We start from the raw sequence: 25,476 nt of genomic DNA on the forward strand, positions 1-25,476 counted from the left end.
GTTGACAATCCACATATTTCTGTCAGAAGGAAAATATTAGTATATTAATATCTTATTCTCTGGCAAAACACATGCGGTTGAGGCGTTGTGAAGTGGCATTACATCCGCTACAGTTCCATTGTAATTGTTTATGAGCGAGGGCGAACACGCATACCCCAAATCCGCATTGTAATTTCATTTGTGGCCACAAGTAAATTAATAAATGGGAAACACTGATGTGTGTGTGGGGAGCGGTATACCTGTATGTCTATGCAGGCAGACTGGAGAGCACTCTCACAGGAATAGGAGCCTATACCATAGTGAAATATATGACAGATTAATTCACCTAATTAATTAATTGGAATGCAATTAAAAATGTAATAATCATGCAGCCCTATCCAGATTCATAATGGTGTTTCCTATCTCTCATTCTTTGTAAACCGGGAAGTAGCATGAACTAACAAATAAACAAACAAATGCAATAGCAATTTTTTTTTATCCACTTCTTTTCTCAGGGATATTCTGATTTTGATAGTAAGATCATATCATTGCTAAAAACATGTGTTTGCTTTGGACTTTTGCTATGCAATGCACATCATATAAATTAGTTGAACACTGGGGGCTTTGGCAAAAGTATGTGTATTGTAACGAAGCCAGCCATAGGGCTGCACGATTATAGTCAAAATAATAATAACAATTATATTTTTCAATATTAAAATCAGGCTGATTAATCATTATTATTCATTGTTATCTTATGTTAACATATCAATGTTTCACATAGGTTGGGGGGTCCCAGAGATGGGGTACCTCAGTATATCTCGGACCTCATCCAAATTTACACTCCTGCGCGCGCTCAGAGGTCCGAGAGCCAGCTCCAGCTCGTGGTGCCCAGGACAAGACTTAAAACCAGGGGAGACAGGGCCTTCTCTGTGGTCGGCCCTAAACTCTGGAACACTCTTCCCCTCCATGTTCAAACTGCTTCCACAGTGGAGTGTTTTAAGTCTCGTCTTAAGACCCACTTTTATTCTTTGGCTTTTAACACTACGTGAGTTGTGTGGTCTTCTGTCCTCTGTTGTCCTGTGTGTTTTTTTTTATAAATTTTGATGTCTATTTTACTGTTTTAATTGGTTTTACCCTTTAAAATCGTTTTTAATCATATTTATTTTTTATATTGTCTCTGTATTGGTTTTCTATTCATTTATTCTTTGTTTTTATTCAGTCATTGGTGTAGCATAATATTGTTTTTAATATTGTTTTTAATATTGTTTTTAACATGGCTGTGCAGCACTTTGGAAACATTCTTGTTGTGTAAATGTGCTATATAAATAAAGTGGATTGGATTGGATTGGATTGGGTAGGAGAGGAAGAGAAATTCCCAGTTTTCCTGAAATTCAAGGAATTCCGTAATACCATTTCTCAATTAAAAAATGTTATTACTTCAACATTCCTTGACATATGTAAACAATTCCAATACCAACCAATTCAGCTCATTCAGGACAATCATTCTATTTATCAATTTTTTTTAAATCCCACTTTTCCCAAAACTCCTAAATTACCAGAAAATTCCCATTGAAATAAATAGGAAATGTTTCCAAGTTCCACAATTCCCACATTTCTCAACCGATTCAATTAGTTCTAACACCAACATGTTCAGCTCATGAATATTTTTCTTGCATGCCGCCATCTTGGAAGTATTCTAGCTGTTCCTCTATTAGTATGCTAATGTTCACATGCTAATTTTTTATGTTAGCATTTTAGCCAATTTTGTACTTTTTAACCTAATAACCATGGATTTTGTTGCTTGGTGCCGTCTTAAAAATATACTGTAGGTTTTTCACTGTTAGCACTGTAACGTTTTATGCTAGCATTTTTAATCAATCAAAGTTTACTTATATAGCCCTTAACTACAAATGTCTCAAAGGGCTGCACAAGCCACAACGACAACCTCGGCTAAGATCCCACATCAGGGCAAGCAAAAACTCAACCCAATGGGGACATCAAGAAACCTTGGAGGGGATCGCAGATGTGGGGACCCCCCCTTGGGCGAACGGTGCAATGGATGCAGAGTGGATACAGTTAATAACGTGAGAGTCCAGTTCATTGTGACTACAGCAGTGGATCCTCTTATATTTAGTGCAGTGGTTCATCTTGGGTCCCAACTTGGAACAGCTAGTGCTTCTTCCATTGAAGCTGAACTGTGGCCACCTGAGAACCTCTCCACGCAGGAGAGGGGGGCAGCGCAGAAAAGAGACGCGGCCACTCAACTGGTCTGAAAAGGGGCCTATTTGATGGCTAGGGTGTATAAATGAGTTTTAATATGGTACTGTAATGCTTCTACTGAGGGAACATCTCTAACTGTTACTGGTAGGGCATTCCAGAATACTGGAGCCCGAATAGAAAACGCTCTATAGCCTGCAGACTTTTTTGGGGCTCTGGGAATCACTAATAAGTTCTTTGAACGCAGATTTGTGGCCGGGACACATGGTACAATACAATCAGCAAGATAGGATGGAGCTAGACCGTTTAGTATTTTATATGTAAGTAGTAAAACCTTAAAGTCGCTGTGGAGAGGGGCGTGGTCGCGCGTTTCCTGCGGGCGGGGTGTGTGCGGGGGCCGGCCATGAAGCAGCAGACAGGTGAGTGGATGGCTCAGCTGGAACGAGTTATCTAATCACCTGTTCCTTTATTAGCAGCGTCAGAGACCATGAGAGGGGGAGCCGGGAAGCACGGAAGGAAGGACACTGGAGGAGAGGGCTGAAAAGCCAACAAGAGACATGATATATGAGACGAGCTGAAAAGCCAGGTAGAGACATTGTGTGTGCGAAGAGCTGAAAAGCTCAAGAAAGACTTGTGTAAGGAAATTAAAACAATTGTAAAAACCACATCGAGTGAGTGTTGTGCCTTCCCCGGTGGTCCAAGAGGAACCCGAGACAGAGACATCTCACAGTGGCACCCAACAAGGCGGACCACAGAAGGTATGTCGACATCCCCGCTGGAGGCACTGGGCCAAGTGCTGGCCGAGGTGTCGACGGCAAGCCGGCAGCAGACATAGGTGCTGCAGGCGCTAATGGACAGAGCAGAGGCGACGGGAGGGATGTCATCCATGAAACGCATGGTGGAGGGGGAGGACCCCCAGACATTCCTCGATGTCTTCGAGGCCACTGCGACATCATGCAAGTGGCCGGAGGAGGAATGGGGCGCGAAACTGCTGCCGCTCCTGGTGGGGGAGGTGCAGCGGGCGGCGTTGAGTCTCCCGGCGGCCGTTCGCATGCAGTATTCAAACTTGCGCCACGCCATACTGGACCGGGTCGGCAGCAGCCCTGAAGAACATCGGCGAAAGTTCCGGGCCATGAAGTTGGCCCGGAACTTTCGCTCTGGCGTTCCAGCTGAGAGACGCAGCAACCCGTTGGCTCCAGCCTAACGGGTTGGATCCAAAAATGCTGGAGGCCATCGTCCTGGAGCAGTTCGTGGAGGCCATCCCGGCCAGGACCTCCGCGTGGGTAAGGTACCACAGCCCCCCGGACGTCAAAGCAGCGGTGAAATTGGCGGAGGAACACCTGGCGGTCCAGCGGGAGGCGGAAACCAAGACGGCCGAGGGGCCCACCCCATCACCCCGCCGGCGACTCGCCCCACTATGGGAAGGGGTGGAGGGGGCGCCTCTGGAGCGGCGACCACGCCCGGCGGAGCCACCCGGAGCCCGTGAACAGGTTCACCACGCGGGCATGAAAAAAGAACACACACCCACACGCACCCAGAGACACACAAGGGGGGACACACGGGGTTATAATATCTCTCCGATGTGTGCATTCCAGGGTACCGGCGCTGCGGAGAAAGGGCTTCCCTCGCAGATGGCACCTCAAACACCAGGGCCGGTGTGCTGGAGGTGCGGACGGCCCGGGCACGTGCGCCGGGAGTGCTCCGTAATGGAGGTGGGGCAGGTGATGCGGGTTGTCGGGCCTCCAGCACCCGCCCCCGATTGGGGGGAGACGTACTGTGTCCCGGTAAGGGTACAAGGGAGTACATATCGGGCGATGGTGGATTCGGGATGCAAACAGACCATGATCCACCAAAACCTGGTTCGACCCGGGGCGTTGAGGCAGGCGACACAGGGGACAATTAGGTGTATTCATGGGGATGTGCACGAGTACCCTACGGTGCCAGTGGAAATTTTATATAATAATCAAAAGCATAAAGTCAAGGTTGCCGTAAGCACGCACCTTACGCACCCCGTAATTCTAGGGACGAATTGGCCGGGATTCAACCATTTGGTGACACAATGCGTAGGGGTGCGTTCACGGACAGTAGGAGAGGGGAGTATCCGCGCAGTTCTCAGCGGCGACGCGGCTTCATCCGGTACTGCTGAGCGGGAACCGGCGGGGGCTTCGCGGGAGGCCCCACCGGCCCCCCGGTGGCAACCTACTGAGGATTTTCCCCTCGAGCAGTCCCGTGATGAAACCTTGCGCGAGGCCTGGGACCAGGTGGATTATATTGACAGTCAGCTGGTGCGCCCGGGGAAAGCGCGGGTATTCCCCCATTTTTCAATTATTCGGGATAGATTATACCGAGTGGGCCGTGACACTCAAACCGGGGAGGAACACACCCAGTTGTTGGTGCCAAAACGCCGCCGGGAAATGGTTTTCCAGGCGGCGCATTTTAATCCCATGTCTGGCCACTTAGGGTATGATAAAACACTCAATCGGGTCATGGTCCGATTCTATTGGCCGGGCAGGCCGCGCACCAACGGCACACGTCTGCCCGGACTGCCAGCTGGTGAACCCAGCGGCCACCCCAAAGGCACCCTTGCGCCCATTACCGCTCATGGAGGTCCCGTTCGAAAGAATTGGGATGGATCTCATCGGACCATTTCACCCAAGCACACGGGGATACCGCTTTGTGTTAGTCCTGGTGGATTACGCAACGCGTTATCCCGAAGCAGTGCCCTTGCGCTCTATCTCGGCCAAGAGTGTTGCGCAAGCGCTGTTTCAGGTCATCTCCCGAGTTGGAATCCCGAAAGAGATTCTGACTGACCAGGGCACGTCCTTTATGTCACGCACGATAAAGGAACTTTACGGGTTACTGGGAATTAAAGCGATCCGCACCAGCGTGTACCATCCGCAAACGGATGGGCTGGTGGAGAGATTAAACAAAACGCTGAAAACCATGATCCGTAAATTTATGCACGAGGACAAACAGAATTGGGATAAATGGTTGGACCCCCTAATGTTTGCGATGCGGGAGGTACCCCAGGCCTCAGTTGGTTTCGCACCTTTCGAGTTATTGTACGGCCGGAGGCCTCGCGGAGTGCTGGACGTCATTAAGGAAAGCTGGGAGGAAGGTCCGAGCTCCAGCAAAAATTAAATTCAGTACGTCATGGACATGCGAGCAAAACTCCACAAGGTGGGGCACTTGTCACGTGAGAATTTGCTACGTGCCCAAGAGCGTAAGAGGCGCACGTATAACAGGGGGGCCCAACTACGCGAATTCACACCGGGAGAAAAAGTACTTGTAGCCGGGAAGCACGGAAGGAAGGACACTGGAGGAGAGGGCTGAAAAGCCAACAAGAGACATGATATGTGAGACGAGCTGAAAAGCCAGGTAGAGACATTGTGTGTGCGAAGAGCTGAAAAGCTCAAGAGAGACTTGTGTAAGGAAATTAAAACAATTGTAAAAACCACATCCAGTGAGTGTTGTGCCTTCCCCGGTGGTCCAAGAGGAACCCGAGACAGAGACATCTCACAGTCGCATCTTAATTGCACAGGAAGCCTGTGCAGCTGAGCCGGTATAGGCGTAATATGATCAAACTTTCTTGACCTTGTTAAAGCAGCTACACTTTGTACCAACTGTAATCTTGTAATGCTAGACTTAGGGAGACCCGAAAATAATATGTTACAGTAATCGAGACGAGACGTAATGAACGCATGAATAATGATCTCAGCATCAGTGGTTGACAAAATGGGACGAATTTTGGCGATATTACGGAGATGAAAGAAGGCTGTTTTAGTAACACTTTTAATGTGTGACTCAAACGAGAGAGTTGGGTCAGAGATAATACCGAAATTCTTTACCGAGTCGCTTTGTATAATTGTTTTGTCAAATGTTAAGGTGGTATTATTAAATAGGTGTCGGTGTCTATAGAAGGACAGATAATCAACATTTCTGTTTTCTTAGCGTTAAGATGCAAAAAGTTGCTGACATCCATTGTTTGATTTAACTTAGACACGCCTCCAATTGACTACAATCTGGCGTGTTGGTCAGCTTTAGGTGTCATCAGCAGAACAGTGAAAGCTAACGCCGTATTTGCATATAATGTCACCTAGCGGCAGCATATAGATGCTGAAGACTGTAAGGCCAAGAACCGAACCCTGTGGAACTACGCACGTTACCTTAACATACTCCGAGGTCACATTGTTATGGGAGACACTGCATTCTGTCAGTAAGATATGAGTTAAACCAAGAAAAGGCTAAGTCTGACATACCAATACGTGTTTTGATGTTCCTCTTTGTAATCTCTGACTGTCTCCTCCTAGTGTCAATGTAGCCAAAGTGTACAACTATGTTCGCCTAGCTAGTGGTGCGATTAGCCTGTTGTACGCATTTACGAGGCCTGTTGCGAGTCAGCTCCCTAAGATTAGCTTCAATGTCTGGTGCTCAGGTCTCGGGAATACACTTAATTATGGCTGGTTTACTAAACTGTATGATGGAGTCCCCAATGACTAAGGTGCGGTGTCCGGTAGACTGGGGTGTAGGACTAGCTCTAGGGCTAAATATACAGTATTATGCGTCTCAACCGGTTCACAATGGCTTGTAAGCCGCTTACGGCTGCTACAAATTGGGCTAGTCGGCTTGCTGGCAAACGTGTCCACGGCGCCTAGAGTTACGAAATTATTCTGCTACAACTGGCGGACATGGCCCTCTCGTAGAGCCAACCTTTCCACGAGTAAGGTCCACAAAGAACAGGAAGCCATACTCACCTTGTTTCTTTCACCGAGTCCGTTTCTTGCTGCCTTCATAGCACAGTAGCTTCGGACCGGGACTAGCTTAGCTTCGCAACTAGCTCGCTGAAAGTGAGGCGGTGAAACAGAGAGAGTGGGTGCTTTCTAAGTTCGATAGGACTACTACATTTGTTGGAGAAGGATTAAAGAAAGCTGTAAAACAATTAGAAGCACACAGATAGAAAGATAGCACTTAGCTTTGAGCGGCGAACTGCATCAGCAGGAGCAAGTAGCAGCAGTGGTGCAACCGGACTCTGTTGTTTATTTCACCGAGTCAAATGCTTGCTGCCTTCGGCGCTCAGTAGCTTCGGACCGGGACTGGCTTAGCTTCGCTATCTTAGCAGCTAGCGAACTGAAAGTGTGGTGGTGAAACAGAGAGTGGGTGCTTTGTTAAATTTGATAAAACTACTAAATATGTTGGAGAAGGAAAAAAGAAAGCTGTGAAACAATTAGAAGCACAAAGATAGCACTTAGTTTTTGAGCGGCGAAAAAGCGGGGGAGAAACAGCGGCGGCAAGCAGCGAGAGCGAGCAGACTACCGGACGTGACGTCAGTCGACTGACTGTATATACGACGGATACCGCCCTCCAAAATAGTTTCTCTCTCTTTGATGAAATAACCTTAGAGGAATTGTTAATATGTGTAAATGGGACAAAACAAACAACATGTTTACTTGACCCATTTCCTGGGAAACTTATCAAGGAGCTTTTTGTATTATTAGGTCCATCAGTGCTAAATATTATAAACTTATCACTTTCCTCTGGCACCGTTCCCCTAGCATTCAAAAAAGCGGTTATTCATCCTCTACTCAAAAGACCTAACCTCGATCCTGACCTCATGGTAAACTACCGGCCGGTGTCCCACCTTCCGTTTATCTCGAAAATCCTCGAAAAAATGGTTGCACAGCAGCTAAATCAGTGGTTCTCAAACTTTTTTTGTCATCCCCCACTTTGGACAAGGGGGAGTTTTCAAGCCCCACCTGCCCCCATCGCCCCAACAGAACGCTAATGCCAAGCTTAACATTTTCAAATTTATTGAACATCAAGTAACATCAAGTTGTATACATTCAAACTCAATAACATAAAATAACATCAAGTTCAATAATAAATAAAATAACTGTGCAGCTGTGGTATAACTTGCATCAAGTTCAATAATAAATAAAATAACTTGCATCAAGTTCAATAATAAATAAAACAAAAGTGTTATAACTTGCATCAAGTTCAAACAATAAATCAAAAAAAGTGTTATAACTTGCATCAAGTTCAATAATAAATCAAAAAAGTGTTATAACTTGCATCAAGTTCAATAATAAATCAAATAAAAGTGTTATAACTTGCATCAAGTTCAATAATAAATCAAAAAAAGTGTTATAACTTGCATCAGGTTCAATAATAAATCGAATAAAAGTGTTATAACTTGCATCAAGTTCAATAATAAATCAAATAAAAGTGTTATAACTTGCATCAAGTTCAATAATAAATCAAATAAAAGTGTTATAACTTGCATCAAGTTCAATAATAAATCAAATAACTTGCATCAAGTTCAATAATAAATAAAAATAAAAGTGCCACTTTGCAATATTTGCAAAAAAAAAAGGAGGAGCTAATGCATTTGGCAAGACAGGGCAAGTGAACATGAGTTTTACAGTACTCCAGCATTAGTGGCTGCAATGAGCCTGTTTTGCACTGCACAGCTTTTCAAATCGGGGTTGCAGGCTTGACACTGCCACTGTTAAAACCTCATTGAGTTCGGGGCTGAGCTGCCTTGACGCGAGTGCTTCCCGGTGAATGACACAGTGTGTCCAATGCGCATTTGGCGCAACCCTCTTTATTAGAGCCTGCAGCCCGTTTCTTGACTTTGCCAGGGTCTGTGCGCCATCAGAGCAAAAGCCCAGTTTCCCATTTAAAGGCCTACTGAAACCCACTACTACCGACCACGCAGTCTGATAGTTTATATATCAATGATGAAATCTTAACATTATAACACATGCCAATACGGCCGGGTTAACTTATAAAGTGACATTTTAAATTTGCCGCTAAACTTCCGGTTCGAAACGCCTCTGAGGATGACGTATGCGCGTGACGTAGCCCGGGGAACACGGGTATGCCTTCCACATTGAAGCCAATACGAAAAAGCTCTGTTTTCATTTCATAATTCCACAGTATTCTGGACATCTGTGTTCGTGAATCTGTTGCAATCATGTTCATTGCATTATGGAGAAAGAAGCTGAGCAAGCAAAGAAGAAAGTTGTCGGTGCGAAATGGACGTATTTTTCGAACGTAGTCAGCAACAACAGTACACAGCCGGCGCTTCTTTGTTTACATTCCCGAAAGATGCAGTCAAGATGGAAGAACTCGGATAACAGAGACTCTAACCAGGAGGACTTTTGACTTTGATACACAGACGCCTGTAGAGAACTGGGACAACACAGACTCTTACCAGGATTACTTTGATTTGGATGACAAAGACGCAGACGTGCTACTGTGAGTATGCAGCTTTGGCTTCTAAACATTTGATCGCTTGACCGTATGTGCGGAACTTTTTTTTGCGTATGTACGTAACTTTTTTAAAATATATAAGCTTTATGAACCTTGGGTTAGGTGAACGGTCTTTTGGGCTGAGTGATTGTGTGTGTTGATCAGGTGTTTGAATTGTATTGGCGTGTTCTATGGAGCTAGGAGCTAGCATAGGAGCTAGGAGCTAGCATAACAAACACGCAGGTGTTTTTATGCAGGATTAATTTGTGGCATATTAAATATAAGCCTGGTTGTGTTGTGGCTAATAGAGTAAATATATGTCTTGTGTTTATTTACTGTTTTAGTCATTCCCAGCTGAATATCAGGTACCGTGAGTATGCAGCCTTGGCTGATAAACATTTGATAGCTTGACCGTACGTGCGCGTCACGTACGTAACTTTTTAAAAATATATGAGCTTTATGAACCTTGGGTTAGGTGAACGGTCTTTTGGGCTGAGTGATTGTGTGTGTTGATCAGGTGTTTGAATTGTATTGGCGTGTTCTATGGAGCTAGGAGCTAGCATAGGAACTAGGAGCTAGCATAACAAACACGCAGGTGTTTTTATGCAGGATTAATTTGTGGCATATTAAATATAAGCCTGGTTGTGTTGTGGCTAATAGAGTATATATATGTCTTGTGTTTATTTACTGTTGTAGTCATTCCCAGCTGAATATCAGGTACCGTGAGTATGCAGCCTTGGCTGCTAAACATTTGATAGCTTGACCGTATGTGCGCGTCACGTACGTAACTTTTAAAAAATATATAAGCTTTATGAACCTTGTGTTAGGTGAACGGTCTTTTGAGCTGAGTGATTGTGTGTGTTGATCAGGTGTTTGAATTGTATTGGCGTGTTCTATGGAGCTAGGAGCTAGCAGAGGAGCTAGGAGCTAGCATAACAAACACGCAGGTGTTTTTATGCAGGATTAATTTGTGGCATATTAAATATAAGCCTGGTTGTGTTGTGGCTAATAGAGTATATATATGTCTTGTGTTTATTTACTGTTGTAGTCATTCCCAGCTGAATATCAGGTCACCCCCGGCTCTCACAGCATCTTCCCTATCTGAATAGCTTCAACTCCCCACTAGTCCTTCACTTGCACTTCACTCATCCACAAATCTTTCATCCTCGCTCAAATTAATGGGGAAATTGTCGCTTTCTCGGTCCGAATCTCTCTCACTTCATGCGGCCATCATTGTAAACAATAGGGAACTTTGCGTATATGTTCAACTGACTACGTCACGCTACTTCCGGTAGGGGAAAGCCTTTTTTTTATCAGATACCAAAAGTTGCAATCTTTATCGTCGTTGTTCTATACTAAATCCTTTCAGCAAAAATATGGCAATATCGCGAAATGATCAAGTATGACACATAGAAAAGATCTGCTATCCCCGTTTAAATTAAAAAAATTCATTTCAGTAGGCCTTTAAGGTCGTGTTATTTGAGGAACCTGTCCATTATATTGAACAGCTCATCAGCATTGGCTCTATTTTTTATGTATTTGCAAAACAGCAAATCCTCGCACAGTGACTCGCCATTCACAAAGCTTCCGCTTAGCCCCGCCCCCATTAGTTACTGTTGCTATGTCTGTCAAACTTGCGCTCCTACCTAGAAATGTAAAGCCGACAGGAAAAATAAGTAATTTACATTTATTTATATAGCGGATTTCACAGACAGAATCACAAAGTGCTTTACAGTGTGTATAGAAAATGAAAGCATAGTAAAAAAAAAAACCTAAGAATATATTTGAAAAAAAACAAAACAATTAAAGTGAAATTTTCTCCCGTTCCTCGCGCCCCACCTGTCATGTCTCTATTCCCCACTAGTGGGGCGCGCCCCACACTTTGAGAAACGCTGAGCTAAATGAACACTTAGCGTCTAACAATCTCTGTGAACCTTTTCAATCCGGTTTCAGGGCAGATCACTCTACAGAGACAGCCCTCGCAAAAATGACTAATGATCTATTGCTAACGATGGATTCTGATGCGTCATCTATGTTGCTACTTCTTGATCTTAGCGCTGCTTTCGATATCGTCGATCATAATATTTTATTAGAGCGTATCAAAACACGTATTGGTATGTCAGACTTAGCCTTGTCTTGGTTTAACTCTTATCTTACTGACAGGATGCAGTGCGTCTCCCATAACAATCTGACATCGGACTATGTTAAGGTAACGTGCGGAGTCCCCCAGGGTTCGGTTCTTGGCCCTGTACTCTTTAGTATTTACATGCTGCCGCTAGGTGACATCATACGCAAATACGGTGTTAGCTTTCACTGTTATGCTGATGACACCCAACTCTACATGCCCCTAAAGCTGACCAACACGCCGGATTGTAGTCAGCTGGAGGCGTGTCTTAATGACATTAAACAATGGATGTCCGCTAACTTTTTGCAACTCAACGCTAAGAAAACGGAAATGCTGATTATCGGTCCTGCTCAACACAGACATCTATTTAATAATACCACCTTAACATTTGACAACCAAACAATTACACAAGCCGACTCGGTAAAGAATCTAGGTATCATTTTCGACCCAACTCTCTCGTTTGAGTTACACATTAAGAGTGTTACTAAAACGGCCTTCTTTCATCTCCGTAATTTCGCTAAAATTCGTTCCATTTTGTCCACTAGCGACGCTGAGATTATTATTCATGCGTTCGTTACGTCTCGTCTCGATTACTGTAACGTATTATTTTCGGGTCTCCCTATGTCTAGCATTAAAAGATTACAGTTGGTACAAAATGCGGCTGCTAGACTTTTGACAAGAACAAGAAAGTTTGATCATATTACGCCTATACTGGCTCACCTGCACTGGCTTCCTGTGCACTTAAGATGCGACTTTAATGTTTTACTACTTACGTATAAAATACTACACGGTCAAGCTCCATCCTATCTTGCTGACTGTATTGTACCATATGTCCCGGCAAGAAATCTGCGTTCAAAGAACTCCGGCTTATTAGGGATTCCCAGAGCCCAAAAAAAGTCTGCGGGCTATAGAGCGTTTTCTGTTCGGGCTCCAGTACTATGGAATGCCCTTCCGGTAAAAGTTAGAGATGCTACCTCAGTGGAAGCATTTAAGTCCCATCTCATATATCGATATACTCGATATATCGCGGGTTTGTCTCTGTGCGATATAGAAAATGACTATATCGTGATATTGGAGTATATGTTCTCACACAGTTGCTTTTAGCTGCGGGCATTACACTGCATGCGTTTCCCACTATTTCTTGTCTCTCCTTCTCACAGAGACATGAAAAACAAGCGCACCTTCTTACATACGTCACACGTGCAACGTCACACGCCCTCCCCGAGCAGAGAGGTAGCTACATGGGTAACATTAGCTGTGATGCTAACGGTGCATTGCGAGTGGTAATACGAGAGAGAGAAGGTGCGACTGGTAACAAATGGAGGAATAATTCATTCCCAAGAAAGACAGCACGGGGTCCATCGTCTGGCGGTGGTTTGGCTTCAAGCGGGAAGATGTTGAACAATTATGCAGCAAAAGCGTTGCTACAAAAAGTAGCAGCACTGCTAATTTGTAACATCATTTGAAAAGTCACCCGCTAGAGAATGAAGAGTGCTTGAAACTGAATGTCAACATCTCCGTTCGGTGCCAAATTGACTTAGTTGTGATTTCCCTTTCTGCATGAAAGTTTAAAATGAGCATATATTAATGCAGTATGAACAAAAATGTTTTAATGTAGACACAGAATCATCATACTGGTGTGTCTATATGCATTAAGTGTTCATTCAAGGCTAAGGCAAAATATGGAGATATATATCGTGTATCGTGACATGGCCCAAAAATATCGAGGTATTAACAAAAGGCCATATCACCCAGCCCTACTTTGCAACCTCTTGAGGTTTGCTAACTCTTCTAACTATTCCAACAGTTAGCATTTCAAGAGTCATACTGCATTTCAGTACAGCTTTGCTTTTCGCCTTTAATCTATTAAAATTTTCAAACCATTTCTACATTACTCTAGTATTTCGGTTTAGCGTCAGCTCTTCAACATTCAATCCATTTCAACATTCAAACCATTTTAACATTTAAACGATTTCCACATTCAAACCATTTCAACATTCTAACTATTCTTACATTCATTCTACATTCTGTCAGCATTTCAGTTCAACTTCAGCATTGGAGCATTCACACGCAATCCCTTCAGGAATTGCCTCATTGAGTTAAACCATTTAAGTTATATAGTAAGTTCCCACCTTTGCTTTCTTGTGCAGTTCTATTAAATAGGCTTAGCACCCTACACCACTATATGTGACAAGACTTAGCATCTGGTCTCGCCTGAGCTAAGATCTTAGTAGGCTTAAGACAATGAAGGCATGGTGACGTTAACAGATCTAAATAATGGACTATAGTGTGTGAGTGTAGTGCACAGTTGAGTGCGTAATGCTGAGGTGTGCACTGCTGCTCAGTGGACTGGACCTTCCCCACGGCTTGACAGACATATCAACAATTTTGTTAAAACCGCTACGTGGTTGCATACAGCACATAATGCAGTAGTTTGTTCCCTTAACGACTAGAATTGACTGATAATTGTCAGTAAATGACAGACGTGCCTTTTAAATTTTCTCAAGCTACATCAGATCAAATTATGATAATTTTACCCATCTCTAATTCCGCCACATAAGTACACAATTGATTTTACACATATGAAAGGGAAATCCCATCAAGTGATTACTTTTAATAGTAAACAGAGATCATTAAAAATGAAAGATTTCGAACCGTCCTACCTTAGTTAGGTGGTGACCCAATAAAATAGACAGAAAAATAGTAGAACACTCCATAAAATTCCTGATTGACTGTATTTGACAATTATATGTATCCATCTTAATGCAAATACAAACAGATTTGAAAATAGTTTTATTTGATCTGATTAACTAGGAGATTGACATGAATTGGTCATACAATTGTTTCTCGTAATCACAGTGATCTGTTTCACTCACGATAATCTTTGATTTTATGCCAAGCACATTAGCTTGAGAACATCCATTCAATCTGTTTGTTTGTAATAATAATGATGAGAAGCTTCTGCAAAAATTGGGGCGGCGATGGCTCACACTGATCTGGCTGTGGGTACTTAGCTTGGGGATTGCAATTTTGGTGGTTCAAGACTGAACAGACCAAAAATAACTATCCAGTCATCCGTATACCATACCATATAAGTACTGTGAGAAGTCTTCCGCCACTTCTGGCTTAGTTTTTTTTAGTAATCTTTTTCCAAGGAGATATTTTTACATAAAAAGGCTGTATGGGTGCGCGATATAGACGATAGCATGATATAATACATTTAATCAATAAATATAATAAATTATATACATTTGGCTGACGATAGCGCTTTTGATACTATCGTTATATCGTGATAATGCATGTTTTAGCTGTGTCCCGCAAGTTTGACGGCGACAAGCAAACAGCCGCATCAATACTGTTAATATTACAAAATCTTTTTTGTTGTTGTTTTTATTCTTGGTTACAAACTTGGGAAATAAGTCCCTAGAGTGATGCATGAGAACTTATAGGGCAAAACCAAAGGATTTAAATCAGAGCCAATCGTAGTTTTTGCTTATGTTTTGTTATTTTGCATTAGCTATGCATGCTTGTATAAGACAGTCGTATTTGACAGCCATGGAAGCCAATCGAAACCTACATTTCATTTCTAACGGCAATACATACAAAATTGAACCAGTTCTAATTGCAACAAATGTAGACATTTATTTGTTGAATCTGTTCTCTTAAACCACTATTGCTAACATATGCTAGCTGTTGGTGGTATATTGCTTTGGTTTAAAAAACTGTAATCTTGAGCCAGTGACATACAGCAAGTTTGAATAAGTTTGTCCAAAAGATTTGTTAATGTTGGACCTCGACATCTTTGTATCCACATATATTTGGCTACCGGAGCTCACTGCTAATCTACTCAATACACTATTGAACACCCCACAACGGCACATCGACAGTGCTTTCCCCCAGCCCAAATAAATGGCAATTAGGACATCGGGCAAAAAAAGTAATACACAAACATTTTGCAAATCACAAAGCTCCGTGTTGATCAACAGAATCACTGATGGGCAAAGCTGAAGAAGAGGAAAATTCTCTTGAGAACGAATTTAATTACAAGCCCTTTTCACAACTTGTGAGGGATATATTCTGACTTGGTAATATCCCATCTTGATGGGTTATTTATAAACAGCACAATTTAATCAATGCCAGATATACAGTACTGTTACAACTATAATGCTGCTTCTTTTGCAAGACCTGTGTTTGTTTCGTCTGCAATTCTATAACACCTACACATAACCACTATAACAAAAACAGCCTCATCACTGCAGAAACAAGCATTGTGTGTATTATTTTACTGGACACTAATGCCTAATATGAATTTACTGCTGTGTTTCAGATGAAGAGCAATCATCAAGTAACCGGCTAATCTGCAGAGTTTACTGCTTTCTACAATGTCCCAGCGAGGCTCCCACAGCCGTGCCATGAGTTCTGAGGAGAGGAGCTCCGTGACGCTCAACAAGATCTCCACGCCGGTGCACAAGAGTCCATCCTCCTCTTCCTCATCCCAGCGCGACAGCCGGCAGGTAGCTTTTAAGCCCAGGTTGGAGTAGAAACACCCTCAACTTTCCAGGCTGTTCTTAACTTAACTGAACTTAGTGCCATTGCAGAAACAACAACAAAAGTGAACGCAATGCCATCACTTTTCCATTTCGGTACTGGGCTGTAAATGTTTTATGAGGGACTGGCTCTTCTGAGTGTGTGGCAAGCTGTGGTATGCGGCGTGGGATCTTGTGCTCTAAGAAGGAAAGGGAGTTGGCTTAATGAGAGCTGGGCACTGTAGGAAGAGCACAGTTGAATCTTTGATGCTTGATAATGTAGACCGTTAAACACCCTCCTCCTCCTCCCTCGTCCAGTGTTCCTTAATGGGGTTTGCTAACAAATACGTTGATGGATGAAAGGCTTAAGTATGAAAGTTAAATGTTAAAATGTTTAAAAAAGTCAGGTACAGTTTTATTTTGCCTAAATTGTCTAGTTTGACTAGAACTCCCAAGAAAGTATTTTATTTAGTATAAAATAACCCATGAAGAATTACTGTATTTTTCGAACTATAAGGCACTTAAAATCCTTAAATTTTCTCAAAAATTAACTGCGCCTTACAATCCGGCGCGCCTAATGTACAGATTAATTATTGCTGTGCTTCTCGACCTCGAAGCAATTTTATTTGGTACATGGTGTAATGATAAGTGTGACCAGTAGATGGCAGTCACACATAATCGATACGTGCTGATTGCAAGTTGACACAGTGTTTCCCACACATTCATTTATTTGTGGCGGCCCGCCACGAAAGAATTAAGGCCGCCACAAATAGATTTTTTATTATTATTATTATTTTTTTTTTTGTCCTGTCCAGGGTCTCAGGCAAATCATATATAGTTGATGTAGATGCCCATATCGGCTGTTCAGATTTACTTTACAAAAAAGAAGTGTAGGATCAAGATTTTTGGAGCTCTTTGTTCAGTGGATCAGATGTTTGATGAAGCTTTGTGTCTATCTACCACCACTACTGTTTTCTGTTTATTTGTTACTGATTGTGGCAGGACACCTCTGCCTCTGTTTCACTTTATGTTGCTGGTAAATAATATGGTTGTAGTAGTAGGCTAAAGTTCAATTATTTAGTATGCACTAATTAAAGGGGCAGAGCTTTAAGAGACATTTTAGCTTTTATATTTTTATAAGATATATTTTTTGTAAGAACCACAATTAATAAATATATTTCAGTGAATAACTTATTGTTCAAATCTGTATATAAATATGTACATAACGTGTTGTAATTATATTGTAAAATGGATGGATGGATGGATGGATGGATGGACGTTTAAAACAAAACTGTTATTATTAATTAGTAAGTATACATTTTCTGAGCCTTTTTAGAGAAAATCATATCATTGTAGTAAATTATGCAAATTACTCGATGATGTCATGGTGACCACGCCCATAGCCACGCCCCCACCGCCACAGGTATCTTGGCAGTTTATGGGAAACACTGTGACGCCTGTGATGACGCCAGCAAAGCAACCCTAAAACATTGATGTTTCATTGAAAATATAGAACATTACATATGTACACCTTTGTTGCTCGGAAGCAGCTCCGCTTGATGGATTGTCGGCGCATTACGGCTACCGTAGTCAGACGTACCCCAAAATGGCACCTATTAGGAGACATATTATCTGGTGTTCTGTTTTGCAATATTATGCAAAACCAATTTTTCTTACCAATTGGTACCTGCTGATGTGTATTTGGTATAGAATATCCCAAAAAATGTGCGCGCGTCCGCCATTGTAATCATAATATGACCTTATATTCTGGTGCGCCTTTTGCATGAATATAGACACTAGAGATGCGCGGTTTGCGGACACAACCGCGGAGTCCGCGGATAATCCGCGGGTCGGGCGGATGCTTGACGAAAAAAATAGATTTTAAATAGATTCGGGCGGGTGGCGGTTGAACCAATTCGGAAATATATATACATAGTTAAATGTTGTTACCCACATACGAAAAACGAGCAGCACTCTTTGAAACAGGCAATTATTCATCAGGCACTGCTGCAGCTGTCACGCCAAATTTCTTCCCCCCTACAAACCCCCCCCCCCATTTATTCCGGGGCTGCGTCCAATAAAATCACAAAGTTGCCGGGGGGTCCTTAACCGGCACGCGACTTTCCTGTTTCGCGCCTGTACAAAAAAAAAAAACAATAATCGATTTCTTCAGATTCCAGCAGCTGTCAAAGACGAAGTATCCTTCCAGCGACGGGCAGTCAAAGCCGAAGTGCTATCGATCGCTGTCAATGACGTAAGAGGAAACATGACCACGGAAGTAAATGGGGGGGGGGGGGGGGGGGGAAGGTTTTTGTAGGGGGGAAAATTTGGCGTGACATCACACCACAACACAACACAACAGTAGAAGAACAAAAAAATAAAAAGATGGCAACGCCAGCAGCAAACGTGGTACGCGACAAACTAAAAAAGGGAATACTAAAGACCAGGGGAAAAAAATAACAATAATAGTCAACACTTTCTTAATGGAAATGACAATAATATTATAATAATGATAAATAATATTATCACGCATTAATATCTCTTAGCCTCTAACGCGTGGCCAAGAGATATTAATGCGTGGCACGCATTGAATGTCTCTGCTGCATTGGATCAGCCTCCTTTCTTTAACAGGCAAAAGCTTTCTAACCTCACTAATGCCTTGCATCGTCTATATTAGATATATAACAACGGGTGGGTGGCGGGCGGTTGTGGTTTTGATAAAATGTTAGTTCGGGTGGATGGCGGGTGGATGACGACTTTTGTGATGCGGTTGCGGATGAAATAATTGCCTATCCGCGCATCTCTAATAGACACAGTCATCGGTATCCGGTGCGCCATATGGTAGATAATGTTGCTAAATGGGACAGTGGAGTTCCCAGCTTCAAGCCCTTATCCACCAGGAAGGAACCAATATTGTTGACTAACACATTCTAATTTCTACAGTTTTGTTATTTAATCAAGTTCCATTTTATTCTGAAGAAGTGTCATTATCACATGCACATATTAAAGCAGAACTTGCCTGGGGTGGAAAGACGGAAGGTCAGACCCATTATGACTGAGCATTCCTGATGATGATGACACTTTTTTGTGTACTACATGGTCTCTGCACCGCTCATTACACTCTCTGAGGAGGTTCTGTAGATGATAAGAAAAGGCTCGGCTAGTTCAGTTGGGCCTTTGATTTGGAAAAAAAAATGTTTGCAGCATTTTCTTGAAAGAAACCCTCGATGATATCTTGACCCTGATTTCAAATAAATACTTGACGCATTCCCCATCTGCTGACGACTACTGTTCACGCTCCAAAGAGCAATCACAAGAAGCACAGGCGTACTTATATGTAAGCACTTTTTTGTTTGTGGATCCACAAATTATGTAAATGGTAAAGATACTCTTTCTTTGACTAAAATACATTCAAGATCATAATGTGAAAATGATTTATTAGTAGCTGTAAGATCAGGAAGCTTCTTGGTTTTTTATTCCATGGCCAGTTACTGTCTTTTGTCCTTGCATAAAGGATGCATTATACTCCCGAAAGGACACTGCATAGTTGAAGCTCTTTTGCTTTGACTATTACAACAGAAGAATACGGTAAGTGTTACCACATTTTACAATCTTCATTACAGTACATATGTACTGTACCGGTACTTGTCAAACACTGCACACTTTGAATTGCATTTCAAAATTAGTGTGGCCCTAATTATTCAATAAAATGCAACGTCTGTAATTACAGTTGTGCTACCCCCTCAGACTATAAGTAAGCGTATGACTCAGCAAAGATTTTTACTGATAATTTCAGTACTTTATAGCAGTATGGTCATTGACTCTTCAATGTAAAGCTGCGCAATTATGGCCAAAATAATAAACAATATTGAAATCATGATTATTGTTATATAAAACAGAGTGTTTCCCAAAGGGCCTCAATCTACTTATTTTTTTTAATGTATTTATGGTGAGTGCTATCGAAAGTTTAACAATATCAGTTCCTTATTCTCTTTTTATTACATACACTTGTTTGATCAAAACAAAGTCAATAGTACACAAAAACGAAACAAGAGCAAAAATACTCACTGTTACTCATTTAAACTCCTTGGTTTTTGCCCTTTAAGTCCTCCTGTGTGGGGGGGGAATTATTCCTTACATTTGTAAACATTAATAATAACAAAAAAATTATTGGGAAATTAAAATGTCAATCTGGTCAGTCTTAGTATTGATTATAAACTACGCTTATGGATTATCACGTCCTCTTACTGTTTGTGTCGGGTACTATCAATGCTGACACACCAATGTGGATTTCATATACACTTACTAAACTTTACTAAGCATTAACACTTATTTCTTGGTGTTGTTTAAAGCTAGGTTAGCTTAGCTTTTAACATGCCTGTTCCTTGTTTGCTCTCAGAGTGTAACATGTTTAGTCTCGTCCTCCAGTGATACTTGATAATGATACTTATGATACTATGAAATGTAGTTTACTTGCTGTAATGGAGGTGAATATTATTAGTTTAGGAGAGCGGCTTCACATTGTGTAGGGAGACACAGAATTAATTAATTGCTAGCAGCTTTTCAGTCAGAGAGGATCTGCGTTTGTGATCGCCATTAACAAGCTTTAACCTGCAATGGCCGATAAAGTACTTTATCAGAAAAATCATCCATTAACGATCGGTGGCCAATCAGTTGGCACTTCCCTACAAATATTGTGTTATTTGGCATGACGATTGAACTCTCATATGAAAGTCCTTTAATGTGCAATCACATTTCCGCATTGCCTGGAAGCAGAGGGTGCATGAATTCCAGTGGGAAGAATGTATCGCCGATGTTTGCGCTCGACTGAAAAGGGTCTCCAGACTCTATTTAACACGATGGCTGGCCTTCAGTCCTGCTAGTGGGACTCCAGAGAAACAAGCAAAACAGCAAATTGTGCAGGTGTCCACACATGTCCCTATTATTTAAGGGGACAAGGATTCCACTGAAGGGAAACGAGGTGCCAGGCTGCAACAACCGGGGAAAAGTTTGTTAATGTCATGGAGCTCTGTACCCATACACAATGGCCTCTAGTGTTGGAGGCGGCTTCAAGAGGAGCCGCTGTTGCTTTTCTGCAGACGCAGGTTGTAAAAGTGCTTGATTTGCTATGCAGCGGAGCCTGCTTTTTAATGTTAATTTTGCCGACGATCTCCCTCATTTAATCGTGACATCCAAAATTGTGATCGTGATTGAATTTCAATGAATTATGCAGCCCTACCATGTGTGCATTGTAGAATCAGATGTGGGCAGTAGAAGTCATCAGAAGTGGGGTGCTGCACTGATATTTATAGTGCTGATTTAGCCTAACGTGACTGGGGGGAGTGTTTGGCCTTGCTAAGTGAAAGTGGAAGTGTAATAGTTTGATTCACTGCATTAATGAAATTTGATAGAATGTAGCGTATGTCTGCAGCTTGGGACTTGCCAGACTGGATAAGTAGACTGTTTATGAAGTTCCTGCATCCATCCATTCATTTTTTAAAACTTCGAGCAGTTTGAGCAGCTACATTCACACATATGGACAATGTAGAGCATTGTTTCTGAACCATCAGGCTGGGGGCCCATTTTTGGGCCGCGAGCACCCCCTTTAGGGCCGCCAAAAAATATCCTTTTCTCAGCTGTGGTCCGTATGTGCCGCACCGGTATTCAGTTGTAACACACTTTTCCATCACTTTTGACAGTAATGACGATACCAAACAAACATGAGAAATATGAAGCTAGAGTCATAAAGAGGTTTTTTTAAACGCAAAAATTATGAAGAATGTGGTGAAGTTGTACTTTCATTTGCACTTAAAAATTTTTGACAGTTTATTCAGAAAAATATGTATTATTATTATTGTTATTAATTTAGTTAGATGTTATTATAGCTCCGCACAATTGTATTTTCATCAGTTTGTATGAGTTCCTTCTTTTGCAGTTAATTTTTTTGTATTAATTAATATTTGTGATTAACACATGCTTTTATATCCTTGAATAAGGTTTATCCTATTAAACTGAAAGTAGGTTAGATAATATTGGATACAACTAAAATCAAGAGTAAGATTACTATTCAGTTTTAATATTTGAGTAGGCACTAGGCCCATCTATAGTGAAAAAGTTGAGCCCTGAGGTCAAAAAGGTTGAAAACCCCTGATTTAGAGTATCTAGTTGGCCTTACATGCATACTTTTGCAATGTGGCAGGAAACCAGAGTATCTAGAGAATATCCACACAAGCACATTAAAACATGTAAACTCACCACAGACATTTCAAAGGCTTAATTTCTCATACATTGATTTATTTATGGCGGCCCACCACAAACAACTTTGACGCTACTTGTTTGCCCTGGTTCATAAAACATTCTAATGTCTGCGTATGTAGCTTGTTGTTACAACTCTGCTTCTTAACATACATCTAGAACTTAAGGAATGACAATTATGCAAACTGGGTTTAAAATTGTACTCAATTTTTGATTATTCTGCATTAAAATCAATATGCAACCAATATGCAGGGTACAGGAAATCAAATTACCTGTGGTTTTAAGTTCAAAGAACAAAAGTTATTTGACAATAACAGTAAACAAAAAAAAAGGTAGAATGCTGCATTCCTGTCACTTTGTAAACAGTTTTAGGACTATAGGTGAAACAATCCCCTGAATAAACATACAGTAGATTGCTCGGCATTGAACCTGACCGCAATTTCAAAGAGCCAGACTCTTTAGTATTACCACTCATCTGTCTATCACATGACCTTTAGTCATCCAACCCATCTCTGGAGAACCTTCTCAAAGCCTCGCTGGCCTCCCTACAGCCTTTCGGCAAACCCTCAACAATTTAGGTACTACATGTAGTCTTTTGGTCAGTATTAACCCATAGTAAATGTGGAAAAAGTTTCTCTCATTATCAAAGTGAATCCAAATGTCAGAGGCTGTAAGGCATTTATGTATTGATCATTTCATAACTCATCAAACTGTGGATATTATAATGACTTTATAGTATGAGGCAACCACTTCCTTTTTACAATACAACATGTCATTGCTTTCAATGACGATGTACTTTTTGCTAATAGAGTTGTGCCTCCACATCCCCACTGCCCAAAGCCACTGACAGGAGGCAGAGGAGTGGTCACAGAAGACACATGACCTCATTACGAAGCAGATCTGTTCAGCTGGTCTTTTGATTAAACAAGCTGTTGTCTTCTTTTGTTAAGTGCCTTACAGACCAAGGCCAGGCGGCAAACATACACCATGAAGGTCACACCACACTCAGCACGAGAGTCATCACACATTACTGCTGATTCAACAGTAAATTACGAAATCCTTTTGCACATTTTATAATGATCAATGTATATTCAAAATTAAATATGAGCCCAAACAACTGAGAAAACCTTTGACTTTTTGGGCTATGTGGGGTATTACCTGTCCCCATTTGACCCTGCTATCCCTTTGCTCCAGAGACGTCACTTTGATTTACAGACCCACTAAATGCAAGAAAAGCATAGTCAGGAAGAAGCTAATGGAGGGGAAATACTCAGAGGGAAAGGAGGGATGTGTCAGGAGAAGCACAAACATTGTGCAAGAGAAACCTGTGCAGGGTTTCCTCCATTAGGATGAGGGCAAGATAATTTTTTGTTAAATGTGCATTTCCATTGTCTATTTTCTTTCTAGAGGGATCAGCTGATTAGTTCTGACACTATCGTTTTGTTCTACTTCAGGAGACAGACAGCTGGGAAATCATCGAGGGACTGAAAATCGGTCAAAGCAGCGTCCAGAGGCCAGATAAACATGAGGGATTTATGCTGAAGAAGCGGAAATGGCCCCTTAAAGGCTGGCACAAGGTAGCTTTTAGTCGGCAGTAGTAACCGATAAAAGTCTGCAGTCGAAAACAATAGGGCTGTTCTACAAAACCAGGGGTGTCCAAACGTTTTGACTGGGGGGCCACATTGGGCTTAAAAAATTGGCCGGGGGCCGAAAGTGGACTGCATACAAAGTAACTTATATATATATATATACATATATATAAAACCTGTACATATATATGAGTATATATTATTATAATAATATAATGGATGTATAATGAATCATTATTATTATTATAATTGGTTATTAAGAGTATGCGAAAGTTCAACTCCTACCTTGTTTACTTCCGCAACAACCTCCTTAAGGCTTTTTAATCAACCAGAGATATCCATCCATTTTCTTCCGCTTATCCGAGGTCGGGTCGCGTGGGCAGCAGCCTAAGCAGAGAAGCCCTGACTTCCCTCTCCCCAGCCACTTCGTCCAGCTCCTCCCGAGCCGTTCCCAGGCCAGCCGGGAGACATAGTCTTCCCAACGTGTCCTGGGTCTTCCCCGTGGCATCCTGAGCAGATGCCCGAACCACCTCATCTGGCTCCTCCCAGGCACCGATCCGCCTGTCGATCTCACGATCCACTCTTCCCTCACTCGTGAACAAGACTCCTAGGTACTTGAACTCCTCCACTTGGGGCAGAACTATCAAGCAGCTAAAATGCACCAAACATGGATAAGTAAGGAGAGTGTTTTGCATTTTTCCCAACGTCCCTTGTAATGGATGTCGATTTGATTTTTTTATGTTGATCTGACGTCCATCCATCCATTTTCTACCGCTCGTCCCTCATGGGGTAATGGGGGGTGCTGGAGTCCTTCCCAGCTGTTCACGGGCAGAAGGAAGAGTACACCCTGGACAAGTCGCCACCTCATCGCAGTGCCAACACAGAAGGTCCTGGGTTCGATCCTGGGCTCGGGATCTTTCTGTGCAGATTTTGCATGTTCTCCCCGTGACTGCGTGGGTTCCCTCTGGGTTCCCTCTGGGTACTCCGGCTTCCTCCCACCTCCAAAGACATGCACCTGGGGACAGGCTGATTGGCAACACTAAATTGGCCCTAGTGAATGAATGTGAGTGTTGGAATTTTTTTTTTATAATGTCCACAAAGTTCAATGAGCATGTTGTGTTATGTGTGACCATGTTTGTTGAATTTTGTAACTTTTTTTCTTCTTCTCTGCACCGTGACTAGGGAAGGTTGTTTGGATTGGGTCAAATAATTAATTGCTGTACTTTGATTATTTGAAATTATAATTAATGGCAGAGTGACTTTTGTTGGCCACCAGATGGCGACACAATGGCAGCAATCAGACTACCAATCCATTTTCTACCGCTTGTCCCTTTTGGGGTCAGGGGGAGTGCTAGAGCCTATCTCAGCTGCATTTGGGCAGAAGGCGGGGTCACCAAATATTTATATACACATAATATGGATACACCGCTCGCTGTCAAATTGTTAACTGTGCTCGTGCCATCTCTCGGACGCCGGCGGGCCACACTTAGCCAACGGGCCGTGGTTTGGACACCCCTGCACTAAGCAAACTGGA

The 25,476-nt window shown here is 42.3% G+C and overlaps 1 protein-coding gene across 7 annotated transcripts in view; it reads left to right on the forward strand.

Annotated features, from left to right (window-relative positions):
- The window catches only part of osbpl6 (oxysterol binding protein-like 6), an 83,819-nt gene that overhangs the window by 12,251 nt on the left and 46,092 nt on the right, over positions 1-25,476 (forward strand). For 6 of the 7 annotated variants that reach the window (XM_062069941.1, XM_062069937.1, XM_062069939.1 and 3 more), the window contains exons 3-4: positions 15,900-16,086; positions 23,808-23,930. In XM_062069941.1, the coding sequence (XP_061925925.1) occupies positions 15,955-16,086; positions 23,808-23,930 (255 nt within the window). In that variant the 5' untranslated portion in view covers positions 15,900-15,954. Of the gene's footprint in view, positions 1-5,491; positions 5,575-15,899; positions 16,087-23,807; positions 23,931-25,476 lie in introns of those variants that run through there. The other variant, XM_062069938.1, reaches the window with a different exon arrangement.

Source organism: Entelurus aequoreus, linkage group LG14, assembly GCF_033978785.1.
Source record: "Entelurus aequoreus isolate RoL-2023_Sb linkage group LG14, RoL_Eaeq_v1.1, whole genome shotgun sequence".
NCBI classification, from domain to species: Eukaryota; Metazoa; Chordata; class Actinopteri; order Syngnathiformes; family Syngnathidae; genus Entelurus; species Entelurus aequoreus.